The 13396-nt window shown below is 37.1% G+C and overlaps 1 protein-coding gene across 3 annotated transcripts in view; it reads right to left on the bottom strand.

Annotated features, from left to right (window-relative positions):
- Positions 1-10965, bottom strand: part of SAMD8 (sterile alpha motif domain containing 8) — a 55404-nt gene extending 44439 nt beyond the window's left edge. The window contains exon 1 of one of the 3 annotated variants that reach the window (XM_005602505.4): positions 8318-10965. In XM_005602505.4, the coding sequence (XP_005602562.1) occupies positions 8318-8491 (174 nt within the window). In that variant the 5' untranslated portion in view covers positions 8492-10965. Of the gene's footprint in view, positions 1-8090; positions 8214-8261 lie in introns of those variants that run through there. The other 2 variants (XM_001503968.7, XM_070227742.1) reach the window with 2 other exon arrangements.
- Between the last annotated feature and the right edge of the window lie 2431 nt (positions 10966-13396).

Raw genomic sequence — 13396 nt, 5'->3', positions numbered from 1 at the left:
AAAGCATTCCCAAAAGACGTGAAGAGGCACGTCATCAAAGAGGATATACAAGTGGCAGATAAGCACATGAAAAGATGTTCAACAGCACTAGCTACTACGGAAACACAAGACTATGATAAGATATTGGTACACAACTATTAGAACAGGTAAAATAAATTGTGATGATACGAAATGCTGGCAAGGATCCAGAGAAAGTGGACCTCGCACACACGGCTGGTGGGAAAGTAAAACTGTACAGTTGTGCTGGAAAACAATTCGGCAATTTCTTAAAAAACTAAACATCCACTTACCACACAACCTAGCAATTGTACTCCTGGGCATTTATCCCAGAGAAATGAAAAATAATATCCACACAAAACCTGTACACAAATGTCCCTAACTTCATTACCTCTAATAGCTGAAACATGTATAAAAACGAAATAACCCACAATATGTGAACAGTTAAACTGTGGTACATCCATACCATTGAATACTACTCAGCAATAAAAATTTATACATCCATACCACAGACTACTACTCAGCAATAAAAATTTATAAACTATGGATACACATAATAGATGGTGTCTCAAGAGCATCATGCTGAGTAAAAAAAGCCAATCTCAAAAGGTCACATACTATATGATTCCACTTATATAATATCCTCAAAATGACAAAATTAGACAGGTGGAAAACAGATTAGTGGTTGGAAGAGGTTAGAGACAGTGTGTGACAGAGGATGCGGGGTAATGGAGATCTTTATAGTTATGGAATAACTCTCTATCTTGATTGGGGCAATGATTACACAAATCTACTCATGACAAAATGACACAGAAGTATACAAACACCTTGAACCAATGTCAATTTCCTGGTCTTGATACTGTGCTATAATTATGTAAGATGTAAACACTGAGGGAAACTGAGTGAAGGGTACATGAGATCTCTCTGTACCATCTTTACAACTTCTTGTGAATCTACAATTATCTCAAAATAAAAAGATAAAAAAAAATTTTTAAGGAGCAAAATGTCCTAAAAAATAGCACATGTAGTGTGTATATATTTTTAAATAAATAAAATATCAAACTATTAATAGTTACTCTTCCAGTGGACTCTTTCACTCTCTATATTAAATACTTCTAAAATTTCTAAATTTTATACAGTGAGCATGTAATATTTGATAATCAGAGGGAAAAGGTTCTCTTAAGAAGACGAAAATATTATTTCTCACTGTTTGAAGCACATCACACAAACATGTGAACAGAAAATTAAGAAAATCAATTAAATTCAATTATTAACCCATGTATGCATATATACACTAAATAAAAGACAAGAAATAGTAAGGCAACTAGAAACACCAAGGAGTCCAAGAGAAGATTTGATTATAGATCCAGCTCCATCACCCACTAATAGTGTGACTCTGCAAAATGACTTAACCTTTATACTTTAAGAGATCAAGAGACTACAAAAAGAAACTAATCAGAAATATTAAACACATAATATTTTGTAAATCAGGATGACAGAATTCTTACAATGTTAGAATTGGAAGTGACCTGAAAGATCTAGTACAATTCCTCAATTTACAGCAGAAGAAACTAAGGCTAGAGAGTTAAATACATTTCAGACTGCTATGCTACAAAAGAACCTGATAGAAAACCCAGAAAACATAGTAGTTAAGAGTGCTGGCTCTGGAATCAAACTGCATAGGTTCAAATCCTGGATTTATCACTTACAGCTACTTTATTTTGCAGAAGTTACTGAACATCCTTGGCCCTCATTATTTTCATCTGTAAAATGAGGAGAATACTATTCCAAATCCATAGGCTTGTAGTGAAGATTATGTGGAATAACACATGGAACGAATTTGTAATAATGCATGGCAAATAGAAATTGCTCAGTAAATGTAAGCTTGTTTGCCATCATCAACAACTCCTCTTTCTGCTAGTGTTGCCTTAGGCCTGAAATTAAATCATTAGGATAGTCATCTATCAACTTATAGTCAAATCCACTCTTAACTCCTGAAATCTTTGGGTTAATACAAAATAAGTATTTGAAAACAACTGTTAAATCTTATAAAAGTTTTGCTGAAGATGGAATTACCTTTCAGCAAAATAACAAGGTAATCAAGTAACATAAACTGAAAAACAGAATAACAATATAATAGTGATTCCAGTTAATGCAGAATTCTGCACATCAACATGAGTTTCTCATATAGACTCATTTAATGTCAAATTTAACTACATAAAACTATTTCAACAGGAGCATATCACTCACCAATATTTTTTTAATGTTATAGGTTGATGCAACTGATTATTGTTGATACATAAAAGTACCTCTATACTTTAACAATTTGGGAAGAAACTGGGAAAATTTCCTAAAGTGACATGCATCAATAAGTAGAAAGACACAAACTATCCCACTGGTCTTAACTCTGCAAACACACCAGACTAAAATGGCTCCTAGTTTATCATTACGCAATCTTTAGAATCAGAGGATATACTGACAAAATGAAACCTTTACTATGTGTTTTACAGAACCAATGTCTATGTTCAGATGGTGATTGTAGTGATTTAAATATGCTGGATTTTTCTCATAGTTTCACTTGATTGTGTGTGTACACACAAAATATGCTAAAATACTAGAGTATAGCTGTCTGTAGCAACTGTCCTCTTTAAAAACCATACATTCGGGGCTGGCCCCGTGGCCGAGTGGTTAAGTTCGAGCGATGCGCTGCAGGCGGCCCAGTGTTTCGTTGGTTCGAATCCTGGCCGCGGACACGGCACTGCTCATCAAACCACGCTGAGGCAGCATCCCACATGCCATAACCAGAACGACCCACAACGAAGAATATACAACTATGTACTGGGGGGCTTTGGGGAGAAAAAGGAAAAAAATAACATCTTTAAAAAAACCATACATTCAAATTCCCCTATAGGAATTTAGAACAATTGATGAAATTTGATTCATACATACAAAATGTGCCGTTTTGGGAAGTTATTAGTGATTTGGTATACAATAAAAACTTTAAAAAGTTATCATTTCCAAGTGATGTATAAAACCTAAAAAGATAATATCCAGGGGCCAGCCTGGTGGCACAGCGGTTAAGTTCGCATGTTCCGGCTTCTTGGCGGCCTGGGGTTCACCCGTCTGGATCCTGGGTACGGACATGGCACTGCTTGGCAAAAGCCATGCTGTGGTAGGCATCCCACGTATAAAGTAGAGGAAGATGGGCATGGATGTTAGCTCAGGGCCAGTCTTCCTCAGCAAAAAGAGGAGGATTGGCAGTAGTTAGCTCAGGGATAATCTTCCTCAAAAACACTACTACTACTAATAATAATATCCATATCCTAAGGCAAAAAAAGGAGAAGAGATTTTTTTAAATTATGTAAAATTAATGTTAACATATTCTCCTTAAGGCAATTATACATTACTGTTGCACTCACACTAAAATAAATTAAATCCAATTTTATCTAATAAAGCTTATTTAATATGCACACAATAGAGACAGATTATACCAGTTTGCAGACCCATAAACCAGAGCATAAAGGTAATTTTTATGAAAGCAAAAAGCCTAAATTATAATGTAGGAGGACAAGGTTTACTCTGGGCACTTAGCCCTGCAGTTTGCAGTATTTGAGACTATGTAGGGCTCTTTTTAATCCCACTTTTAATTTTTAATCCTAAATGAAAATCTTTTCATTGAGCGAACAAAAACTACTCTTTTCTCTTTATCAAAAGACAGTTTATCTTAGTATGCTCAGAGCATTGTTTCCAAAACATCTATGAAATCTGTTATACTTACAAAACAGTTTCAAAGACCCAGCACCAATTCCTACCATTCATTTTTGAAATTCTAGAGTGATTTTCTACCGCTTTGTTATGTCCCACATCAGAGCAGTAGAATTTGGGGCGGCACATGTGAAGAAATTAAATTACCTCCTCAGTTACATGCTCATTCTCTTGGCTGCACTTCAGTTCTGGGACATTTTTTGCTGCCCAGACCATGCACTCTTATATACTATTAAAAGAAAAAACAAGGTGGTCATGTATACCAAAGAACACAAACCTTTTCTGGCTCCAACTTGCCTTTAAACTAAGACTCCAACTATCAGGTTGCAGCTAATTTCTATACCACATCCAGAGGCATCTCAGCTCAATGAGTAAGAATCAAATAGACAACACTGTCCAGTTTATCTCTTCAGTTATAGTAAAAGTTTTAACACGATCAAAATTTAGCGGTAAATTTGATGAAGGGTTCTTGACCTGGCTGCATGCCAGAGCACACCAGTAAAGAAGCAAAGTACATAAAATTCTAATTCCTATTCTTATTACTAAAATAGTATTTGGGCAGGCTAGTAGTTTGACATATTGATTGGATTCTTTTAAATATGCTACACCCCCAAATCAAATTAACATAATGGAAAATTAGAAACTGGCTCAAGACTTCAAACTCCATCACAATATTGTGAAAATACATTGGATTTGGACCCAAAATTTAATGTGTGGTTTTGGCAATCTACGACTTTCATGCCAATATTATACTGATAAAACTGACATCCACTTAATTTAGTCTTAAAGTTGCAAATTAAAACCAATTTACAGGCATTTCTAATAACTCAGTGACACAGTTTAACTTACAGGAAGACCCTAAATTAGCAGAACTCATGGTTCTCATCTCCTACTAGAATTTCTTACCTGTCAAGAATTTTAAGGGAACAGAGAAAGGGTGAAGATAATAGATACATTATCACTTCCCTTGTCCTCTGCCACAATCCAAAAGCTTAACTAAACCCACAATAAAATTTGAAGACAAATACAAATATAGGTCACTGCTTCCACAACACTCTTTTGAGGTACATATCATAAAACACTGTTTTATGGTGAAATACTGTGGTGAAACTATTACAACTAAGTTTTCCTAATTTCTACTATCCTAAGCAAGAGCCAAGATAGACTCACATTATATTACACTCTGTACTGAAGTGATTTTATTACCAGGAGGGCCCAGTGCATAGTGAAGTAACAACATTTCAATATGGAAGCATGAACTCTAGACTCATCTTGAAGATTAGGCTTAAGATCCAGTAATGATGGTGCTGTGTGTATAGGAGGAGAGGGTGCAGGAATATTCACACCACAGGTCTGTCACAAATTCATACCCACATATTCAGACGGCAAATTACCAGGTAGTGACAGTGGCATCATGTAAAGACTGAACTGTTCACCAAGCATGCCCGGCCCATGCTCTCCTTTTTTTAGTTAACTTCTTGATTTCTCAAAGCCAAGAGAACCACAAGACTTAAAGTAAGAAGCACTGTCATGATATTACCTTTAGACAAGTGGCTCTTTCTGTTCTTGCCCAACTATTACCCTTCTATACCCTTGGAGAAAAAAACAAAACAAAACCAGATTTCAAGAGTTTCCAAAATCACAGGCAAGCAAAAATTTAAAAAGATAAAGAAATAGCATTTTGTAAATATGTAACACCTTATTTGTAAACAAATACAAATAAACGAGAGAAAAGTGAAAAAAAAATTAAGTTCCCCCCAATCTCTGTAAAAAGTAAAACATTTAATCTGGGCATGAGATAGCATAGTCCCTCTCTGTAACCTAAATCCATTAAAAGAATTATACTTAGCTCATATTATATTTTTCCACTAATACCACAACCTTTCAAAATAGCTTCATAGATAATATAGCAGAATATGGAATCGTATTCATATCTCACAGAAGTCAGTTTAATGTTCATAAAGAATCAAAGCTACAGAGGCTTTAAATTAAAAAAGTGAATTCAACTTTCATTAACAATATACCACCACATAAAGAACGAAGACAAGAAAAAGTTCCATCCACAAGTTAACGGTCGTGCTAGGTATACCCTACTATTAACACCATATATTATATCAGGCCTGGAGGTAAGAGTTTTGAAAGAATAGCTAGTTAGTATGGTCACTCTTATAAGATAAAATAATAATATTCATTAGAACATCTGTGATTCAACAGTTTCTCAAAAACAATGTTCAAATTTCAATTCTTAGAAAAGTCATAAAAATATCTCTAAATCCGCTATGGCAAAGTGTTTAAAAAGCATTGAGGATCTAGTGATTAACAAAATAAAAATGTTTACAAGTAGTTGTGCAATGTGATAAGAATCGGTGCAGAATGGAAAGAATGCCACCGAAATCAAAACATTTATCTAAGTATGTCTGCATGTTCTGCCATCACAGTCCTGATGGCTTCTTCTGGAATAATACAGATTTTCTTGCCTTAGAGAAACTGCTCTACCATAAAATACTAAGTGGCTGTGAGAAGTGTCAAAGTGAAACAAAAATAAAATAGCTATTAGGCATGCAAATATAGTAATTGTACAACTCCATCTAACAGTTTCTTTCTTTAAATTTGCACTAACATTAAGACATAACCTTTAAGAGTGAGCTCTTACAATTCAGTTCATTTAGCAAACTTTTACATGCCAAGACTTTTATTTAGAGCTATGTATGAAAACAGGGGCTCTAGAGAATCTCAGTGGGGTGACGGCAAACAGAAATATAAATAAACAATTAGTAATATGTAAACTTCTTCAACTAAACATCATTAGTATTAAGTTAAAGAAAAGGGAGTTAATATTTTGACAACTAGAAGCAAAGCTAAGAATTCACTTCTCCTTTGAAGAAATCATTACTAGCCCACTGAGCATCTGAAGATACAGCATAGAGTCTATACACATAAACTAATTTAAAGCTTGTTGCAATTATAAATTATTATCTCACAAAGATTAAACAGTAGATATCTGTTTAGAGTAAAGTTCGTCTTGAAATGGAGAACAACTTTGCAAAACCTATCATCAGATAAAAAGTTGTAAAGGTAAAACAACATATGAAACGTGGCTAAAGTCAAACAAAGATTTCATGAAGCAATGTTATAATTTAATAATTACAAAAGAAAATTACCTTATTTCTCCTAAGATGAATATAAATATTGTAATCATTATTTTTCTGGCACAATTATGGTTTTGGAACTATGTCTTCTATAAAAAGCATCTGTGTACCCACCTGTCCCAGTTCTGTTAACTGCCAACTACAAGCATCCTCTATTCTTATTTTTCTAGATCACTCTACTAAAAATATTATTCATACAATATCTACAAAATTGCATTAATATTGGTCCTGCAAATCTGTTAAAAGTACCCCCTCCAATTTTCAAGCGATAACTCCAATCCTGGAGTTACAGGTGAGAAGATCTGGTAGGCTCCTGGACTGTGGTGCTTTCACACACAGTTTTATGTATCCTTTTAACCCAGACACCTGCACTGACCATATTTTTACTCTGTGGTAAATACTTGAGTGCACTCAAGCTGCCAAATTGGAACCATTCAATACTGAGTATCTGTAAAACCTAAGTGTCCAAATTCTTGTTTCGAGTTTAATTTTTCAATGTAAAGGTAATGTATTAACCCTTTTTTAATATCTAAACTTGTCTGGTATTTAAAATAAATTTAATAAAGAAAAAAAAGAAACACTATTGCTTTTAGAAGAAATCCAAATAACATCTTTATTTTTAGAATCACTTCCTTTTCACTACTTTCCCCAGTCCTTTAGGCAAATCAGTGTTTAACGCCGCCCCTCCCACCCCAGATTCTTAAAAGAATCCACTGTCCACAAAGGAGAAAGCCCTATAATCCGAGTACATTACCCTAGTGATCTTGGATGCTTTGAAAGACACCTGTGATAATGCCAAAGCCCTAAATTATATCCCAAGAGCTCCTTGTCCTTCTGGACCCCATTTCCCTTTCTTCGACCAGCGACTTCCCACCCGACAGCTCCTCCCTCTTGCAGTCAAACGTAAATCCTTTCCCTAATTATCCCCACCCCCACTTTGGTCAGCTACCTCGTCAGTGCCAAGCCGGTTCCCTCTCTTTCGCCATGTGATAGCATCGACCCTGGTCCTTCTCTTCTGACTCCTCGCCCCCACCGCCAAACCCCAGAGCATCTCTTCCTCCGGCCCCACCTTCCCGCGGGACCCCTTCGATCTTCTTCCCTCACTACGCTGCTTTCAAAAACCTCCGAGCACTGGCCTCTTCAGGGCCACATCTCCCTCACCCGTCAGCCTCTACCTACCCCTCAGCCTCTGGCCATCGTCACCCATCTCAGGCCCTTGGCTCAACAACCACCATTTCCCTCAGATTCCATTCTAGAGCTGCCTCTCCAAGCTCCCTCAACCGTCTCCCGCGGCCCGTCCAGATCCCTGTCCTCGGCAGTCCCCGCCTCCATCCCTGGCTCCCCACTCACCCTTGGCTGCAGGCGCCCCCCAAACTCCCCTCTCCTCAGCCTCAGCTTCTGCTCACCTCCGCAGTCCGAGTCGGGCTCCCCAAACCCACCTCCGAGTCGGCGTCAGAGGCGCCGTCGGAGTCGGGGGTTCTCTGGGCCTGGTCGCAGCGAAGCGCCTCGAGCGGCGGGGGCGGAGCCCGGGGAGGAGAGCTGGAGTGGAGGCGGGGGCGGTGGCGGCTGCGCGCAGGCATCGCTCCGGCCTCGGTCTCAGCCGCGCCAGGAGCTGCTGGTCTCCGAACCGGAACTGCTTCGGGAGGCGGAGCCCTACCGGCGGGAGGCGGAGCCTTGAGGGCAGGGGCCGGGCCAAAACCGGAAGGGAAGCGGGGCTCAAGATGGTCGCGAGAGGAGAACGAAGAAGGGAAACCGTAGCATGGAAACCCGAGAGCGCATGCGTCAGGGCCGAAGCCAACACAGGAGAAGAGAAGATAGGCTCGTGAAGATGCAGCGAGGCCTATGGGATTAATGGGGCTTGGGGGCTAAAGGAGGTTATCCTAATGACTTTGGAGGGAGTCAGCTCCTCTCCAAGAGTCAACTCCCATCATTGTTCTGTAGGGGAGGAAGACATTTCCTCTTCCCAAATGTGGGTTCATCTGGCCGGAGAACGAATTAAATTCACATGAGACAGAATAGCAAGAGAAAATTAAACAAAGCTTTATGAGGAACCATCGCCCAGGGCCTTTCTTCCCAAAGGAAGAAAGGGCTCCGAAGAAGTGGGGTGCACAGAGTGGTTATGTACCCCCAAACAGGGTATTTCGCATATGATTGAAATGTCCCTCCCACAATAGTCACAAGATTGCCCTGTCCGTGCAGTGCTTGATGGACACAGCAGGTAGTGGGTCTGCTGTCTCAGAGGGCGTAGCTGGAGGCAAGTCTATTGTCTGGAGCTGGGTGGTCACAGGTGAGCGCTGCAATCAGTTCCTAGCCTAAGAAGGAAAGATGCTTAATCCTTAAAGAAATGCCAACAGTTGGGAGGGGGAGGGAAGTCAGTTACAGGAGGTTATCAGACTAGCACAATAAAATGCAGATTTAAGTCCTTGCCTTTGGCATTGATTAAGAGTTTCTAGAGAGAAGGTCATCTGCTTTCTTCTTCCTGGTACAGAGAGGGAGGCACCTTTTACAGATAGAGATTTACCTTACAAATGTAAATGTGTCCTAACAAAGGGCAAGTTCCATTCCTCAGAGCCTCCTTCCCTGTCCCAGTTTATCAAAAGCAATCAGCCTCAAATAATCCTGATGCCAAAGAGACATTTCTTGGGGTGGCCAATTCCAGGTCCCCACAGTCCCGCCTTTGAAACTTTAAGAAGTTTCACAATCCAGAAGCTGAGTGGTAGATTGTTTCATCTTACTGAACACATTTCTTAGTCCTGTTAATAGATCAGTCCAGTTAAAGTCATTTTGGAAGGTGGTGATGCAGGTGGGCTCCCCAAGTTAGGCCTACATTTTGGAAACAAGCAATCAGGTATTTAATAAGTATTTCTATGGAAATAAAAGAAAAACAAGGTTAATGGTTGGGGCAAATTATAAACTAGTTCCTGAGTCCAGCAGGCAGTCAGTAAAGAAGACTTCTCTACATGTCAGAGTCAAAGCATCTTTTGTAGCTTGAAAGTCATCGGGCATTCAGATATCTTTCTGAGTGGCTTACAGCTTACAAAGCAACAGACAGGAATCTCTCAAGTTTCTGTCAAGTCGTTCAGCTTCAGTTTGCAAGGCTTCAGGAAAAAGAGCAGGTTCAATTCTCAATGATTCCAAATGAAAATGAAGTAAAGATTGAAAACATTAGTTTGGAGATTTTTAACCAGGTATTTCAGCAGAAGAATTCAGGATCCAGTCCAGTTCACAGGTAGAGAAAAACCTCAAAGACAAATAACAGAACTAGGATCTAAGATCCACAAATGTGTATTTTAGTTTTTCACTGAAACATAGTTCTTCTCTCTAAAATCACCCTCATTTTTACCAAAGATAGCCAAATTAAGACTAATTGGTTTGCAAAATAAGTTTAGTTTCAAGAAACTTGGCCCAATTATTTACATAAGTGCAGCAAGAATAGCAATTGATCATATAGGCTCTTAAATCTCCTTTGCTGGAATTTTTTTATGAGGAGTCTCAGATTGAACTTTAAAGACCTCTCAAGGCCAGGAAAACCAAGCCAAGGACTTGCCGTCAGATTTTGCCTGCAGTACCTACAGATTTGGGTGGATTTCTCTCTTCTTGAGGTCCCCCAAAATATTCTGAGGTTCCTTACATCTGCCAGATAAGCAAGCTTCCTTACTTACCAGGTAAGATTGCCAGAATCTATGTAAACAAGGTACCAGGCCCATATTTCCAAGTGGCTTATTTCAGAAAGTCAACCTTATTCCTCAAAGGCAGTATTGTCATATCCGAGTCTGTACATTTCTCTCAAATATGACATTCCAGTCAAAGCCTTGGTAATACAACCAATGTGTCCTGTTATAAGGAGAACAGATTCTTATTGAACTTATGCAAATAACTATATTGGCATGAAATAACCATACTCACAAAGAGTTTCCAAATTCTGGAGGGATCAGGTAGGGAGAAAAAGATAAATGTTTCAGTTTTCTCACAAAGGTATAATTTCACTCAATTTCACTAAATTGCTATAAGTCATAGTTAGCATAAAAGAAAAAATTTCCTTAAATCTGAAAAAACAAAACAACACATCAAAAACAATATTTCAAACAAAAGTCGTAAAAAAATTATAATCATCCTCAGTTCATTCAGTCCTGTATAATCAGTTCTTGATCTTAATCTTCTGTTAGCAGTTTTATGGGGTCATCAGTTTTTCCATTAGATTTCTGTAATTTCTTACCCAGAGTTCAGTTCTATGATCTGAAAGTTTATGGGAAAACTGTATTCCAGAGTCAGAGTCCTTTCCATTAATTCCTCTAAAGATGAGACATATTTGCAAAAGCAAAAAGCATCAGAGTAAACAACTGACCGTAAACGACAAAAGACTTAAAAATGGCAATTGACAGAGAAACTTGGTTATTTCTGTGATATACAACACCTTAAAATAATATTTAGAATTATGGCTGATAGCCAGGACAGATCAGAATTTTAGGAATGTTATATAATTTTCAAAACACTTACATCAGTAACATTTACCTGCACAATACCAACTAAGAAAGATTATCATCACTTTATCTGACAATGCTTCCAATGTAATTTAACAGACCAATAAGCCTAATTAGTTTAGAATCTTCCACCTTATAGGAAGAGAGAGCAAATTTCTCTGTGAATTCTCAGGGGCCCTCTGAAAATCCTCAGAGAAATTCTCTTCCTTCATTCAGGTCAAAGGAAAGCCTTTATTCAGGACTTGAATAATTTTTTTGAGAGAGAAGCTTGTCAAAAATATCAAAAGGTTTTAAAACATTTACTTAAACAAGATCAAGAGGTTGCTGATCTTGTCATTGTAAAACAAGGGTCACCGAAACAATGCTTCATAATATTTAACCAAAGTGACAACATCAAAAAAAAAAAACCTAAATAGAGAGACCTCTGTCTTTTGCATAGAGAGACCTCTGTCTTTTTGCATAGGAGATTATCTTAACCAAACATAGATCTTCTAAACCTTTTATAATCTCTTTATCAAGAGCAGACTAAGAGTTTAAGAAAATTATCCTTTTGAGAGAAAACCAAATTCTAATTTCTGCACCAGTTTACTTTTTCATATTAAAACCTGTTTACCTAATTAGATTCATTTTAATCTTAACCAACTTGAACAGGTACAAAACTCTTTTCAAAATTTCTATAACTTTCTTTTGCATTCAGCATTTGTTCCACGCTTTCTTTCTTACTTTCTAGTACTTTAGGACAAGTTTATCTTTCTTAACCCATCAAACAAAATATTTCCATTCTTTATACCCTCTTTACTGAAAACATACATTTTACTTTCCTTGAATACAGAACTGTTTTCCTTATTAATTTCCAGTAGCTTTAATTACTAATTACGTATGTTAATTAGACTTTTAACCCTTACAGACCATAGTAAAAAACTAAAAACTAAGCAATTATGAACTGTTTTATATCAGCATTCTAAACACTTTTCCTAATTTCTAGAAACATGCCACTTTACAATAAAACACAAGGCATACTTTCTAATAGACCCAAATGTTTTTTAGCCTCTTTACAATAAGAAGCCAAAAGTAAACTTACATTTAATAATTAATGTCTAATATCCTATTTGGAAATTATCTAGTTACTCAACGAATTTTATCCTTCAGATTAACCTAGCAAAACTTCAAAGTTTCAAGTTACCAGAAAGATTTTGGAAGTTATTTTAAATACACATACCATAAACTATAATTATTGCTAAAAAAAACGTTATCTATAAACTCTTATTTCATTTATATCTAAATCATTTGTTCCCAATAATGGTGTTTAGATTACCCACAAAAACTTTGAGACATTAGACAAACAGCTATCATTTAAAGCTATTGTGCTGACAAATTTGTAACAGGGATAACATAAGCTTTTATTTATTTATTCATTTATTTTAAACTAGTAAACCCAGGCTGCATGATTGCATTATATCCAAATACTGACAACTCTTTAGTACATGCCCTTTTAATCAAACCAACAAACTTAAACTTTCATTAACCAAAGATTAATCCATATCGTCTTAACTTAAAAGACATTGGGTTAATTTCTATTGCATTTAGAATTTATGTAAGCGCTTACTTTAAGCCAATTAAACAGAGCTCTTAGTTTTGGCCATATCACCTGGGGGTAAAAATATCACACACATATAGACACACACAGACACAGAGCCTTCACAGCTATTGTTTTAAAAATCACTCCATGAATCTGGTACAATAATACAAAGTTCCCTAGCTATGAATCCAAATTTTGTTCTGGGCCTTTTTACTAATATTTCTGGAGAAGACACTCAAGATGCTAGATTTTTTTCTCAGCAAGGGCACACTTATGACCTTTCCCCTCTTTTTTTTTTTTTTTTTCTTCAGTCTTAGGAATTAGTGATGGGCTAGATAGTAGTTCCTGGAGAAGGGAGATGATAATCCTTTTTTGAGATAAAGGAACTGGGTGGAATCTGAACTGCCTCTAGAGCTGTATTTCCA

Source organism: Equus caballus, chromosome 1, assembly GCF_041296265.1.
Source record: "Equus caballus isolate H_3958 breed thoroughbred chromosome 1, TB-T2T, whole genome shotgun sequence".
NCBI lineage: Eukaryota > Metazoa > Chordata > Mammalia > Perissodactyla > Equidae > Equus > Equus caballus.
The sequence above is the reverse complement of the archived record's forward strand: the minus strand, read 5'-3'. Positions and strand labels throughout refer to the sequence as shown.